The 16,400-nt window shown below is 38.7% G+C and overlaps 1 protein-coding gene across 8 annotated transcripts in view; it reads left to right on the top strand.

Annotated features, from left to right (window-relative positions):
- Nucleotides 1-16,400, top strand: part of CENPC (centromere protein C) — a 58,137-nt gene that overhangs the window by 21,646 nt on the left and 20,091 nt on the right. For 6 of the 8 annotated variants that reach the window (XM_023759633.1, XM_014461709.2, XM_023759631.1 and 3 more), the window contains 5 exons: nucleotides 1,565-1,756; nucleotides 5,632-5,920; nucleotides 7,756-7,902; nucleotides 9,041-9,123; nucleotides 14,561-14,620. In XM_023759633.1, coding sequence (XP_023615401.1) covers nucleotides 1,565-1,756; nucleotides 5,632-5,920; nucleotides 7,756-7,902; nucleotides 9,041-9,123; nucleotides 14,561-14,620 — 771 coding nt within the window. The remainder of the gene's footprint in view (nucleotides 1-1,564; nucleotides 1,757-5,631; nucleotides 5,921-7,755; nucleotides 7,903-9,040; nucleotides 9,124-14,560; nucleotides 14,621-16,400) is intronic. The other 2 variants (XM_023759632.1, XM_023759630.1) reach the window with 2 other exon arrangements.

Here is a 16,400-nt window from a genome sequence, read left to right as displayed (position 1 = left end):
AGCTGAGAGCTGGCTCCAGCTCTGAGCCTGGCTCTAGCTCTGAGGCCGTAGCTGGCTGAAAGCTGGTATCTGGGGTTTGTTTAGCTTCTATAATTGCAACATTGTTGCTTCTGGAGCTCAGAGCTGGGCCGCGGCAGGTGGAAACCTTGGCTTCCTCCATCACTGGAGCAAGCAAGCCTCATGTTTGCTTCAGCTGCGTGGCTGCCGGCCGCCATCTTTGTTGGCAGTTAATTTGCATATCCTGCTGATTAGCCAATGGGAAGCGTAGCGGAGGTATGGTTAATTACCATGTTTGTCTATTATTAGATAGAACTAAGACTCTCCCTCAGTCTGCCCTGCATCCTCTCCATCTGGGACCCTCGGACATCCTGTCACAAATCCAGGACCGCTGCTCCTAACTGCTCACCTGCCAGCCTGCCTGCTCACCCCTAACCACTCTGCCTGCCTGCCTGCTCTCCCCTGCTGGCCTGATTGCCCCTAACTGCTCTCCCCTGCAAGCTTGATCGCCCCTAACCACCTCTGCCTCATCCCCGCCACTGTGGCTTTGTCCGGAAGGACGTCTGGTCTAATGAGCATATTACCCTTTTATTAGTATAGAAAGATAGTTTAATAACTGTGTGATTCTGTGTAATGCCTTCTCTATTTATTTTACATACCTTTATGCATTTTACTTACTCTTATGTATTTTTCTTATTTGATAGGATTTTAATTCCTTCTTTGGGCTCCATAGTAATCTTTGTCTCAGATGCTTAATACATATGCTGTTTTCTTCATTTATTTTATGCAAGAAAAATGTTCATTTTGTTTATTAACATCTAATGTTTTAAACATATTCCCGAAAAAATGAAATTTTCCATTTTTAAACCCATTTTAGTGGTTTGCCCATCTCAGCTGCAATATTTATATTAAATTATCCTGTATTTCCCTGATTTCCCTTTCTTCCTGTTTGTCAGTAACAAAAATAAAGCTAGAATTTATCTATCCCTTCTGTTAGATCATTTTCTTACTTATTTGCCTTAGTAATAAAATGAAATTACTATTGATGCCAAATCTTGTCAATTATCTAGTTAGCCTGCCATATTCATTGTTTCTTTTCATCCTGTTTTCTCTTTTTAAATTCTGTTCACAATCTTTCTTTTGTATGTGAAAGATCTCTTTATTGAAAATTCACTTTAAACCTCTTCTTCCGAAAAACTAGATTGACAGAAATCATGAATTATTTCAAAACAGAAAGTAGTAGTCATCTTTTTTTTACTTGGTACATTGGTAAGTAGTTGGGAAGGAACCATATCTTTTCCTTTTCCTTTTCAGAATATACTTACTTTTTTTGGTTCAGGAGTATGTGTTAGTTATCAAGCAATGTAAAAAGTTTGCATTTAACTGACTGAAAGTTAGAGATCTTATTGAGAACATGTAACTTTAAAAATATAGAAATGAAGAAAAGCCCACAGGGTACATTTAAGAAATGTGTATAATTGAGAGGTTTTTTTAAAAATCTGTTGCCGCTTTCTAAAACCACCAAAGTGTAGATTATGAATTGTTTATATGGTTTTCTTTAATTTAGGAAGTAAGAAAAGTAGCACCAATGTTCCTCATACAGCAAATCAGGGGAAAAATAGGGAATGTGAAAAAGAAAATTTTTCAAATGGATCCAGGAAGAACAGTCTTGTACTTGAAGAAGTGACTTTGACTGTCACAAGAAGTCAAAGAATTTCCAGGCGTCCATCTGATTGGTGGATGGTAAAATCAGACCAAAGTAAGTATTTTTATTTAAATTGTTTATTAGGAGTGCCCCAAAAATCATTCCTTAAGAGGCTTTATGTTGATTTATATATACTTTCATTCTCCAGAGAAAATCTATTGACAAAGAAATTGGGTCATCAATAGAAATATTACATCAGCTAATTATAAAAATATTCACTGAGGCTCTATCATGTACAATATTCTAGATGTAGGGATACGTCTATGGAAAAACAAAACAAAAAGCAAAATCTAGCTTTCTGTGGACTTACATTCTAGTGGGAGAAGACCAACAATATAGATATGTAATTCATGAAGTTATGAGATAATAAAAAAAAGGAAGATAAAGGGTAGAGATGGGAAATAGATGGCAGGGTGGGGGTGGATAAGAGAATAGAGCATAATACTGTTTTATAGAAGGTCATGATGAGAATCTCTCATGATCTTTCAGAGCACATATGTGAAAAAAGTGAAGGAGGGAGTCATATAAATAACTTTGTGAAGCATTCTACACCAAGGGAATAGTATCTGTATAGGTGCTAATGGAGCATGCTTGGCATGTTTGAGGAAGGTCAAGAAGGCCAGCATGGCTAAAGAAGAGTAAGCCAGGGGAGATGAATTCAGAGAGGCAGGCAATGATAAAGTTTAGATGAAGTGTATTAGGATGCTACTAGAGGATTTAAATGGTAAAGTGACTTGATTGACTTCTCTTTTAACATGATTAGTCTTATTGCTATGTACAGAGCAAACTAGGGCTGGGTCAAAAATGGAAGCATGGACCCTAGTTAAATTGTTGGAGGGAAGAAATGAAAAAGTTGAATTCATATTTTTATTTTTTTAATATATTTTTATTGATTTTAGATAGAAAAGGAGAGGGAGGGAGGGAAGGAGGGAGGGAGCGAGAAAGAGAGAGAAAGATCAATGATGAGAGAGAATCATTGATCGGCTGCTTCCTGCATGCTCCACACTGGGGATCGAGCCTATAACCTGGGCATGTGCCCTGACTGGGCATTGAATAGTGACTTCCTGGTTCATAAATCGACGCTCAGCCGCTGAGCCATGCCGGCTGGGCTGGATTCATATTTTAGAAGGTAACTCACAGGAACTACTGAAGGATTAGAGTTAGAAAGAGTCTAGGATGACTTAGGTTTTTGTTTTTTGTTTTTTTCCTGAACAAGTAGAAGAATAGGGCTCTGTTATGAACTGAGATGAGAAAAGGTGTGAAGAAGCAGATTTGGGAAGGATATCAGGATTTCAGGTTATATTATATTAATTTGAAATCAAAGCAGATATATTGAGGAGATAGCCTGATAAATGAGTTTTAAGTTAGGTGGAAAGATCTGGGAAGACATATAATTAGGAAGTTATCAATATATAGGTGATACTTAAAACTTTGAAACTGCTTGAAATCACTTAGTAATGTATTGTACTTAGTGAAGAAAGAAAGCCAAGGATTGAGTCCTGGGAGACTTCAGTATTAGGAGTCAGGAAGGGATAGGAAGATCTGTCAAATGATACTGAAAAGGAACAATTAGTGAGATTAAAGGAAAATGAGAACTTAGGGTAACAGAAGTCATTTTAAGGAATGAGTGATGACTGTTTTAAATACTGCTGGTAGTTTGCATTAGATGAGAGCTAAGAATCAACAGTATGGTTTTGGCAACATGGATGTTGTTGGTCACCTATATAAAAATAGTTTTTGTGGAATGATGAGATCAAAAGCCTGGTTGGAGTGGAGTCCAAGAGAGAATAGGAGGTGAGGAAGGAAAGATAAGGGGTCATAACAGATGTAGAGTTAAGGAAAGATTCTTTTTTTTTTTTTTTTAATATTGAAGATATTACATCAGCTTATCTACTTATTTAAGATGACCTTGTAGGGCCTGCCCAATGTGGATCAGCGGTTGAGCATCCCCCTATAAATCGGAAGGTCATGGTTTGATTCCCTGTCAGGGCACATGTGCGGGTTGTGGGCTCCATCTCCAGTAGGGGGCCTGCAGGAGGCAGCCGATCAATGATTCTCCCTCATAATTGATGTTTCTGTCTCTCTCTTCCTTACCCTCTCTAAAATCAATAAAAATATACTTTAAAAGATAAGATTACCTTGTAGGAAGGTAGAGGATAAATACAGGATCACAGTCCTTGAGTAAGCAAGGTGCAGATGTTATCTAGTGCACAGTACAAGGATTATTCCTAGACAGGAGCCAGGACAATGTGTCATGTAAAAGAGGAAAAGTAGAGTATTGGGGAGAGATGGAAGTAGGTTGGTAGCATTGATGGTGGGAAGATGTACGCTTCTGATCATGTTTGTTTTCTCAGTAAAATGGTAAGCAAGGTTATTAGGTAGAAGTGAAGTGAGAGAGGCAATAATGGAATTTTGACGTTTCTTTACAGGGAAAGGATAGAAAGCAAAATCAGCAGAGAAAAAGTGCATGGGCAAAGTCTGAAGGAAATCCAGTTAGACTTTCCAAGAGTCTTCTCCTAGTCAGGAGGCACTTAATTCCTCCAGCAATGAGTGATGATAGATGTGTGAAATATTCACTAGAAATTGGGAAGGGAATTAGAGTTGAGTGCACAAGGTTTTCTGGGGGTGGTCACCTAGGTATCCTCTGCTAGCAACTATTAAAATTCCAGGCTCCCTGAAGGAAAACAGATATTTTGCACAAGTTGTATGTTTTGCACAAGCATTTTAGGCATACTAAACCACACTTATCAGTTAGGAAATGATGGGAACTCTTTTGAAATTCAAGTTCTGACATGTTAGCAAGGGCTTTCTTTGCAAGCAGGCATTTCTATAAAGATTCTTGAGCCTCCTATGCCAAATCTTTTCTGTACAGCATGAAACATTTTTTGTTTTGTAAAAAACTTTATTTTAAAGGAAGTGGTTATGTAAAGATTGGTAGATGACAAGGTAACATTTACATATACAGATACTATCAATGGTGGCACATTTAGATCAATAGTGAGAGACTAGTACAAATATGGCCCTACATCTATGAGGTCTTATTGCTATGAATTTTTGAATTGTTGGGATCTTTGATTAATAGTAAGAAATATTTATTCTGTTGAAGCCTTCCTTAGATTTTGGAGTTATCTTGAGTTCAAATTATGATTCCTCTACTTTGAGTAGATTACTTTGCTCAGTTGCTAACTCTATAACCTACGATTGACAGTACTTCTATCTCCTTAAGTTGTTATAAGGATTAAATTGCATATAGTTAGTATTAAAATGTTAAATATTACTGTTACTCCTTTGGAGAACTCATTGATGTTTCTCTCTCCCTCTCTGAAATCAATAAAAGTATATTTAAAAAAAAAGAAATGATGAGGGTCCCTGTTATTGACAGGCAGAAGAGCATAAAAGAAGCAGATTTGAGAGGCATTACAAAAGGAGAATGGAGAGGGTTTAGGGATTGATTGTGGATAGGGGCAGGAGTCTTGGATGACTTGGATTTCTGCTTCAGGTAGCTGGGTAGATAGTTTTACTTTTCATTAAGACAGGAACCAAAACCAAAGGGGCAGGTACATGCTAGAAGATAATAGCATTTAGATAGTAATTAAAGTTATAGATACATAGGTGCCTCAAAGAATGTACGTAGAGTGAGAAGATGAAGCTGGAACCTTGGGGAATACCAGGAACATAAGGATAGCTAGAAGAGTATTAGGCAGGCCAGAGAGGGTGGTTTTGGAAGCTTGTGATAAATTTAGAGTTTCATGCATGTATCAAGAAATGGAAGAGAAGTATAGTTTATGAATTTAATTTGAAAACAAATGTAGGCAATGGGATTGGTGTGTGTGTGTTTATATGTAAATATAATTAATGTTAATATTTCAGTGAGCCAGATCATCTGGATAAATAGTATGTTAACTTTAAGTTATCATTGATTCTTTCAGGTCTTTTTTATAGCAGTACTTCAGTAAGGAATGAATTGCCAGTACATGACAACAGTGGGCGAAAATCTGCTAAAAAAACAAATCAATCATCTAAGAATATTGGGGGAAAAACTGTTCCATTCAAAGGACGGAAGAAAACTACAGGCCGCTCAAAAACACAGAAGACTTTAAATGCAAAAGATTCGAGAAGAATTATTGACCATAATGAAATTTCTGGATCTTCCCCGAATGAATATTTGGAATGTGATGAGGCAGACATGGCTAAAAAGAAAGATGCTGATCATTCTGGGTAATGTCTGTTATTATTAAAGATAGTTATTTTTGTTGTTCAGCATTTAATAGTTTGTCTATGTTGTCTGATCATTTATAGAAAAGCAGTTTAGCATAAAGGGCTCTGCAGCCTGACAGAAACGGTAGCCAGGCTCTGCCATAGCTGGGTGACGCCCCAGGCAAAGTAGTGCTCTGAATTTATTTGCTCATATTTAAATGGCATTTAATATTTGGCACAGGGGAGATGAGTGATAAATAAGGTAAGTATTATTGTTGCCTGAGAGTTGCTTTTTTTATTGTGATAAAAAACATAACAGAACATTTATCATCTTAATCATTTTTAAGTATACAGTATAATTTGCTTCCTTTTAAATGAAGTTAATGTGATTTTCATAATTAGGAAAACATCATAATACTCCTCCTAAGATGATAATAATTAACATATTGAGTGCTTATCATGTACCAAGTACTTGCTAGATGCTTTCATTGAATTCTCATCAGTCCTAACAACGTAGAGAATTAAGTATTGGGTTTTTTTATAGTTTTAATTTTCAAGGCACCTTATTTTTAGAAGAGACTTTTGGCCTGTAAATATTGTTCTTATGCATTTTTGCTTATGATATAGCATTCTTTCATTCATTCAACAAATAATACATATTATGTGTAAGAAACTGCAAGATGATGTGGATATACCGAAATAAATAATAGAGTGCCCTAAAATATATTAGTGTATGTCGTATGGTACCAAAAGAAATCCCATACACATTCTATTTAACTTGTTCACACCATTCTCATATCTTCTTTCTCAGTCAGTTTCTTTCTTTAACTGAAATATTTTATATATACAAAACAAAGTAACACCTGATTCTCCATGATCTCACTTAAGAAATAAAACATTATAGTGACTGTTGAAATCTCACATGTGCCTTTGTTGAGCCCATTCTTCTTTCCCTTGTTAGAGGTAGTCACTACACTGAATTTGGTAGATATCACTATCATGGATGTTTTTATATTTTTTCCTACATGTACATGTATATATAAATAGCATGCCATATTGTTTTAAAACTATGTAAAAATGGTTTCAGATTGTACATATCCTACTCTATCTTCTTTCTTCCACTGTTCATTATATACTTCTGAGATTATTCATGTTGATAAATGATTTATTTTCATTCCTTTATAGTGGAGCTTTGCAAACTTTCCTTAAAGGGCCAGATAGAAAATCAAGGCTGTTATGTAAATACTTAAAAAACCATTTAAAATGTAACCTTTACAAAATGTAAAAATTATTCTTAGCTCTTGGGACTTAAAAAAAACAAGTGGCTGGTTGAATTTATAGTATCATTTTATATGGGCATATGAAAATGTATTCTGATTCTAGCCTCTTGATAAGGTTTTCTAATTTTTCACTATTAGAAACAATTTTTCCGTGGACATTTTATATATGTTTTCTTGTGTACCTGAGTAAGAGGTTTCCTGTAGCATTATATATACCAAGAAATAGGCTGACTAGGGGTATCAAAGAAAACAATTTCAGTTGTTGGTAAATTTTCTAAAACACTGTGATAGATTAACTGTTGTATACATCATAAAATGCCCGTAGATAATGTCTTCTGTGTCCTCATTTCCATCTTAGGCCAGGTGTGTGCCATTTTTCTTATCAGAATTTTTCAAATTAGAACTTTCTTGATAGGTCCTTAAATCAAATGTCCTTCCTGGGCTAATTGTAAGTCCTAGGACCTGAACAGGCTTAGCTGTTATTGTTAACAATATTGTCTACCCACCTGTATGTTGTTTCTGGAAGAAATATTTTTATGAAGAATGTAAATAATTACAAACTTTTCGTTTTTATAGAGTTGCAGGAAGCTCAAAAGATGAAGATAGTGTTATGACCGCTAAAAATGTTCATCTAAAACCTCAGAGCAGTGGACATCCATGCAAGACACCAGCAGAGTCTGACTCTGATTTTGAAGAACCTAAAACTTTAGTTTTGGAAGGAAGGTATGCATATGTTCTAAGGATCATAGGATTTACTCATTATATTAGTTATTCATTGCTGTGTAACCAATTGCCTCAGCTTAATAGTGGCTTGCAAACATTTATTGTTTCATAGTTTCTGTGGGTCAGAAATCTGGGATCAGCTTAGTTGGCTAGTTCTTCCTCAAGAATTCTCCTGAGGTATTGTATTCAAGATATCTGTCTGGTGTGTAGTCCTTTGAAGGCTTGACTGGAACCTGAGGATTTACTTACAAGGTGGCTCCTCCGTATGGCTGTAAGCTGGAGGCCCCAGTTTCTTGCAATTTGGTCCTCTCCATAGGGCTATTCAATATGGCAGCTAGCTCCTCACAAAGCAAGTGATCTAAGAAAAAATATGACTTCAGTGAAGGTCAGAGTGTCTTTTAATGTCTCTGAAGTTGCACACTGTCATCTCCACTTTATTCTCTTCATTAGAAACAAGGCACTAAGTCTAGACCACATTCAAGGAGAAGAGAATTAGGCCCTGCCTCTTGAAAGGAATTCCACAAATTCTTCAATATGGTATACTCAGGGAGCAAACCAGTTAACCTATTCTTATAATATCTGAAGTCATATACCCTTTTTAAAAATGAAGGAATGATAAATTATAGCAGATTCTGAGATTTAAGGGATAGCTAAGAGTTCTTTACTATTTGGTGGGTTATGACTGCAAGGCCTATAATAGGTTTGTAATAGGAGGAAAGGGATCTAGGACTGAGATAAGCTAAATCATCTTTTATAATTTCTGGACTATATTTTAAATTCCTTCTTTTGTAGTAGTATTTTAAAAAATTAAGCTGATTTATGTCTACTTTTATTTCTTATAATTATTTTTATCAAAATGTTATTTGATAAGAGTTAAATTCATAACTCTGGTCCATGCGTTACTTTAAAGGCTATAAAACTCAGAATTTATCATGTTTGACAGTCAGTTATAGATTTAAATTGTAGATTCTTTGTTTTATGCAGCAAGTAAGTATATTGATAACCTATAATATTGCTATTGCTTTATAAGAAAGAAATCTTTTGTCAGTTTTAGGAGAAAAATTACCTTTAAGATAGATTATTAGATATATGAATTATGAAAGCACAGACTTTATGGTTTGCATTTTTTTTTCTTAAGTGGACCTTTCAGACTCAAGAATTATTTAATGTCTGGAAAGAATAATTCAGATGTAGATGATGAGGAAGTTCAGGAAAATTCAGGTAAGTTATTCTCTACTGTCTTAATTTTTTATGACATCATACATATGGAAATAGGTGTGCTGTGTTTTTATTTAAATTAGCACCAATGGCAAATGTGTTTTAAATACTTACTCTTTTTTTAAAACTGAATCTTTATTGTTCAGATTATTACAGTTGTTCCTCTTTTTTACCCCCATAGCTCCCCTTCACCCGGATCCCACCCCACCCTCTGCTCTTACCCGCCCCCCCACTGTCCTCACCCATTGGTGTATGATTTTTGTCCATTCTCTCCTTCTTCCTCCTTCCTCCTCCTCACTCCTCCTCCTCCTCCTTCCTCCTCCCTCCTCCTCCTTCCTCCTCCTCCTCCTCTTCCCCTTCCCCTTCTTAAAGGATACCTTTCAGCATTTCATATAAAATTGGTTTGGTGGTGATGAACTCCTTTAGCTCTTTCTTATCTGTGAAGCTCTTTATCTGGCCTTCACTTCTGAATGATAGCTTTGCTGGATAAAGTAATCTTGGTTGTAGGTTCTTGGTATTCATCACTTTGAATATTTCTTGCCACTCCCTTCTGGCCTGCATAGTTTCTGTTGAGAAATCAGCTGACAATTGTATGGGTACTCCCTTGTAGGTAACTTACTGTTTTTCTCTTGCTGCTTTTAAAATTCTCTCTTTGTCTTTTGCTCTTGGCATTTTAATTATGATGTGTCTTGGTGTGGTCCTCTTTGGATTCCTTTTGTTTGGGGTTCTCTGCACTTCTTGGACTTGTAAGTCTATTTCTTTCACCAGGTGGGGGAAGTTTTCTGTCATTATTTCTTCAAATAGGTTTTCAGTATCTTGCTCTCTCTCTTTTTCTGGCACCCCCATAATTTGGATGTTGGTACGCTTGAAGTTGTCCCAGAGGCTCCTTACACTATCTTCATATTTTTGGATTCTTTTTTTTTTTTTTGTTTTTCCGATTGGGCGTTTTTTGATTTTTCGTATATCAAATCTTTGACTTGATTCTTGCTATCCTCTAGTCTGCTGTTGGATCTCTGTATAATATTCTTTATTTCAGGCAGTGTATACTTAATTTCTAGTGGGTCCTTTATTATATCCTCGAGGGTCTCATTAGATTTATGGAGGGTCTCACTAAATTTACGGCGGTTTCTAGAAAATTCTTGAAAAACCTTATAACCGGGGTTTTGAACTCTATCCAGTTTGCTTTCCTCCATTTCTGTCATTTGTGACCTGTTTCTTTGTCTCCGAATTTTGGCTACTTCCCTGTGTTGATAGAGTGGCTTTCTGTGCTAGGTGTCCTATAGGGCCCAGTGGCTCAGCCTCCCAATTACCTGAGGTGGACACTCTTGGTGCACCCCTTTGTGGGCTGTGTGCACAGTCATGTTGTAGTTAAGCCTTGATTGTTGTAGGTAACACTGGGAGGAATTGACCTTCAGGCCAATTGGCTGTGAGAATCAGCTGTGTTTACGGTGGGAGAACTTCTGTGCTGGAGACACCCTTATGGGGCAAGATTGCTTCAGTGGGGCTTTGGTGCTCACTGAGTCTGCCCCCTGAGTGTGTCCCTTATGATCTGAGGAGTTGTAATCTGGATGGTTCCACTCTGACCACTGAGTACACTGGCTCTTGGATCTCTAAGAAGGTACTAATCTAGCCTCTGCCTGAGGCTACCCAGCAGGAGCTACAGAGAGATCTGCAGATTCCTCTTCTTGGTTTGGGATTTGGAGGTGCCCAGATAAGGCCCAGCTATGATGCAATGCAAGCTGCTGTGGGGTCTTGGGCCTTCTTTTGGATTTTCTGGGTCTCTCTGACCCAGCTGCAGTTTGCTAGGTAATTTTAGATTGCAAAGGGCCAGGCCTTTCATATGCAAAAGCCTCCGTGCACAGCTTGGATGGGGCGGGGTCTCAGGGAATCAACAGGGCAAAGCAAACAGCTATGGCTGATCCTCAGTCCTGCCCTAAGAGGCCCCGGGTCTCAGTGTCCCGAAGTAATCGCTGCAAGCACGTCTGAGAGAAAGCCGACCTTGAGTTCTGCCCGATGCCAGACAGTCCAGTTTTTCCCCATATGAGTCTGGGTCCCCAGAGACTCGCCTGGAACTGGAGTTCAGAGCAGTCAGGAGCTTGAGACTCCCTCCCGATTCAAAAAGACAGCCGCGTCCTCAGTTGCCAGTCCTTTCCATATGCGCCTTCGTACCTCTGCACTTTACTTCCGCACCTCCTCTGAGTCTCAGTGTGCTTTTCTCTTTCCTTCTAGTTGTAGAATTTCCACTCAGCCAGCCTTCCTGTGGTTCTGGATGATGTCCGTTTTGTCTTTCAGTTGTATTTTTGAAGTGGTTGTGTGAGGCAGCAATTTCAGGTGTTTACCTATGCCGCCATCTTGGTTTCTCCAAGCTTTTCATTCTTTAGAATGACCTTGAACCTGGGTCTCTTTGATGTTTCCTTATGATCAGCTGCCAGCCATGTACATGTGACAGAATACTACAGAAATAATGCTTGTTCTTTGCGCATGATGTTAGAAGGTTCACAATGTTGCTCCATCTCCTACTGGTGATATTAGTCTTGATCACCTACTCAAGTTATTGCCAGATTTCTCCACTCTAAAGATAAAAATTTTCTTTCATAATTGAAAAGTGTTTTGTGGAGTGATGCTCTGATACTGTTTTAATAATTTGTTTCTTCTCAAACTTCCACACCAATCTTAGCATCTATTAACATTCCCACCTGAACCATCAGCCATTAGTGATACCAAATTATTTTCTATTTCTCTAATTCCTTTTCAATTAGTTTGTTAGCATTCTATAAGAAATAGTTCTTTTACCCCTTCACCATTTTTTTTATTCATTATTTATATTACTAGAGGCCAGGTGCACGAAATTAGTGCATGGATAGGGTCCCTAGCTCTGGCTGGTGATCAGAGCCAATCTGTGAGGCAACCAGCAGGGTGATCAGGGCCTGCGGGCTGGGAGCAACTCTTGCGTTGAGCGTCTGCTCCCTGCTGGTCAGTGTGTGTCATAGCGACCGGTTGTTCTGCTTGTTGTTCCACCATTCAGTCCGTCATTTGGTCAATTTGCATATTAGGCTTTTATTATATAGGATTACAGATTACTATTAGGTTCCTATTTTATTTAGTGGGTTGTGACATTTATTGTTTATTCTCGTACTTAAATTATGCCATATTTGGCTAGTAGGTATCCTTTCAACTGTTCCATATGTCCTTTTGTCATATTTCTATCATGTTTTGAATACTGTCTTATTGGCATAGGATGTTCTAGGTCCCATGTCTCAACTCTGGAATCAGTTATTTCTCCTAAAAAGCTAGTTTCTTTTTAATGGAGGATGACATATAGAAGCTCAGATCTGGGTGCTTGTTGTGCTCATTTTACTGGAATATCATTGCTTCTAGGCTCCTTTAGCAGACTAACACACAAAATAGATACACACATACCTGTATATCTACACTGTATATATACACAAACATCTATATCTATTTCTGTCCTTATATTTAGTAATTATCAGTTCATATCAGAACATCTGACCAGAGTCCATTTTTATAAACTCCTTCTCAGGTAGTGAGAAACCTGGTTCCTATTACTTGCTTTGTCCCTTCTCTGACTCCACCAGCTGCCTCCAAGACCCAGTCCTGTGGGAAACTTTCAAGCAGAGACTGGTTTTCTACTTGTTCCAGAGGGCATTGCATGGGAATTTGGATTTTTTTTCTTTTTGGTAATAGCTTTATTGAGATACTAGAGGCCCGGTGCATGACATTTGTGCACTGTGGGGGGGGGGGTGGTGGTGATCCCTCAGCCCGGCCTGTGCCCTCTCGCAGTCTGGGACTTCTGAGGGGTCCTTAGTGCTGCTGCAGAGGCGGGAGAGGCTCCCACCACTGCCACTGCACTTGCCAGCCATGAACCTGGCTTCTGACTGAGCGGTGCTCCCCTATGGGAGTGCACTGACCACCAGGGGGCAGCTCCTGCATTGAGCGTCTGCCCGCTGGTGGTCAGTGCGTGTCATAGCGATGAGTCATTCTGCTGTTCGGTTGATTTGCATATTAACCTTTTATTATATAGGATACTTTACATACCATACAGTTAACCCATTTATAGTATACTAAAGGCCCGGTGCACGAAAATCATGCACTCAGGGGGGGGGGGTGGTCCCTCAGACTGGCCTGTGCCCTCTCCCAGTCCGGGAGCCCGTGGGGGAGGTCCAACTGACAGTTTAGGCCTGCTTAGATCTACCTTTCAGGAAATGAATATTACATACAAAATTGTATCAGAAATTTTAGCCGGTTCATGGATATTAAGTGTTCTATATACGTATTGCAGTAAAACCCTCCAAAACTTGGTGGCTTCAGATAAAAATTGTTTTTTATCTCTCATGGTTCTGTAGGTTGCCTTGGCTTAGCTGGGCAATTATCACTCAGGCTCTGTATACATTTGTAGTTAGATGCAAGCTTCTGGGCTGGAGTAATTTGAAAGCTTAACTGGGCAGGAAGTCCAAGGTGCTTCTTCAGTTACATTATTTGGCATCCAACCAGGGTAGCTAGAATAGTTGGGAGCTGGCCCAATGTCTCTTCTCCTCCACATGACCTTTCCATGTGGTTAGCATGGATTTTCTCATAGTGTGGCAGTATTGGAATAGTGAGTCTTCATATATGGTGGCTCTCTGTCCCCAAAGTGAAGATCAAGATGCTCAGGTGGAACCTGCATATCTTTTTAGGACTTAGCCTTTGAAGTCCCAGAATATCATTTCTGCTGCATTGTTAGTCAAGCAAGTCACTATGGCCAGTAGAGATTCAAGGAGAAGGGAATTAGACTCCATTTCTCCATAAAGAATATTTGTGCAAAGGAAGAGAAAGAATTAGTGGCAGCTATGTTTAGATGCTATTTCCCACACCAAAGTTGAAAGCCTCTGACACACTGCTAAATTCAGTATAGTTGTACTATTTTCGAGCTTTAAAGATCATAGATTACTTTATTAACATATTAATCGTTAATTATTACACCCTGCATTTTTATCCACCAATGGCTTATTTCAACTGAAGTCCACGAGCAACAGAAAACCTGTTTTTTATTTTTAACTCCTATGCTCTTTAGATATATTCATTGTACCAAAATCTAGAGAAATGTTATACTGTCTTTCATTAGTCTTTATTAACAGTGAAAAGCAGAAGGAGTAATAAAATGCATTTTCAGGTCAAATTTTATTTAACCCTTTTCGGTCCAACCTTGAGGCTGACTCGACAGACCAGGCGCTAGGAGTAGGTCCAACGTCGAGCAATGAGAACATTAAAAAGTTCAACATTCAATCCCTTCAATTAATTTGGACCAGACTGTTTGAATTCCAAAAATAACATTGGACCGCAAAGGGTTAAAATACTTATGCTGAAGTTAACCAAGTAATACACTTTAGCTAAACATGAAATTAGTGCCCTTGTTTATGAAATTATCTTTTGCATTTTGCAGATAACTCAAGAGTAAAAAGATTTGGAGTGGCACAAAAGAACAAAATACATCACAAATTAGGTAAGATTATTTCTGACTTTTAATGTTTTAGAACCTCTGTTTCTAAATATAACTTAATTTTTCTCAAGTAAGGGAAATATTATTTGGATTAATTGGCAGATAAATTAAAACTACATATTTAATTTTTATGAATTTCATAGTAAATCATCACAGGACACCTGAGTTTCTTTATTGTCAATCTGTACTCATTCTTTGTGTCAGAGTAAGGAACATGATCCTATCTAGGCTAAGAATCTAGGATGGAGAATTCTATAAAATATAACTGCTAAGTAAATGGTATCCCTGACAACTTCATCACCTATTTTTCCCTAGTTCAATCCTAAATAAAGCAATAGCTTGGATAGCTAAATAGTAGCGTGGGAGCTGGGGCATCCATGTAAAAGCCCATGTGAGGATTAAAACTCCATGGTTCTTCCCCAAATAGATATTTGCCAGTCATGATTCATGGGACCTCTCATTTTTGTGGAATTAGAGTGGCTTTTATGTTTCTTCCTATACTTGGCTGTGAATGCTCCTGTGCTATGCCTGAAGAGAACCCGTATGAGTGGAGCTTTCTCAAGTTGCTTCAACCATAAACTTTCACATCTCAGTTAGTATTTTGGAAGCCCATCTGAAGAGAGACTGCTATACCTTATATTGCTTAATGCTTGTCTTGGAGTGGAATGATGAATAGGGTCAGGAATAGGCAAACAGAAGAAAAAAAATGTCCCTGGGCAAGGGCTCCAGTAACCGCAGAGGAAAACAAGCATTCCTAAAAACAGCAGGCAATTTCAGTGAGCTAGAACTTTTATAGTAGATGGACAACAATTGACAAAAGAAATATGAGCACTTTCAGAGGTTCAGTTATAGCATAGAAGACTTTCTGCTACTAAATTATTATTTTTCAGTTTAAAGAGTCAGCAAATGAACTGAATGTAAAAATAGTCACTATTGAGGACTCGGTTAGTAGCTAGTATTGACATGGAAGAAATTCCTCAAAGCAGAAATACAAAAGATGGAAGCTATGAGAAAAAAAGAAAGCCAGTGGAAATAACATTGGAGACAACAGACAAAATATGCAATTAATAGTTTAATCTGTAGTTTGAATGAGTTTATCAACTGGCAGACAGAATTATTGAAAAAGATACATCTCTATACATAAGTGAATAAAATTCCTAAATTTTAAGGAGAGAAGTTCCCTTACAGAAAGAAAAAGTTAAATGACTAGCACTGCCTATCTGTATAACAAAAGGCTATATAATAAAAGGTTAATATGTAAATAGACCGAATTGCGGAACAACCGAACAACTAAACAACCGGTTGCTATCATGTGCACTGACCACCAGGGGGCGTGCGTGAAACGTGGTGAGCGTTGGCCGCGGCATTATGGTGGAGCAGATGAGTGGGGGTGCCAGACAAAGGCAGGGTGCCTGTTGCTGTCATCGGGGCGAGCCTCTGGTGGTTACTGAAAATTCTTTGCTCCTGCACGACGCGCCCCGCCTGGCGCTCGCACCTGCTGCCGGCACTAGCCCCACTTGCACCCGCTGTCGGCGCCTAGTGCCAGCCCCGATCACTTGATGCTGTCAGTGGGTGCGAGTGGCGGCTGCTGGCCCCGATTGCCCCTGAGGGCTTCTCCACCTCCTCCTGCTCCTGAGGGGTGAGCGGGGCAGCAGCTGCCGCTTGCACCCGCTGATGGCGCCGGCCCCAATTGCTCCGTGTGGTCAGCGGGTGCAAGCGGGGCCAGCATCATCCGCACATGGGAATGGTGGCGGTGGGAGCGGCCTGCCGGCAGAGGGGACGG

This window comes from Myotis lucifugus, unplaced genomic scaffold (genome assembly GCF_000147115.1).
Source record: "Myotis lucifugus unplaced genomic scaffold, Myoluc2.0 scaffold_159, whole genome shotgun sequence".
NCBI lineage: Eukaryota > Metazoa > Chordata > Mammalia > Chiroptera > Vespertilionidae > Myotis > Myotis lucifugus.
The sequence above is the reverse complement of the archived record's forward strand: the minus strand, read 5'-3'. Positions and strand labels throughout refer to the sequence as shown.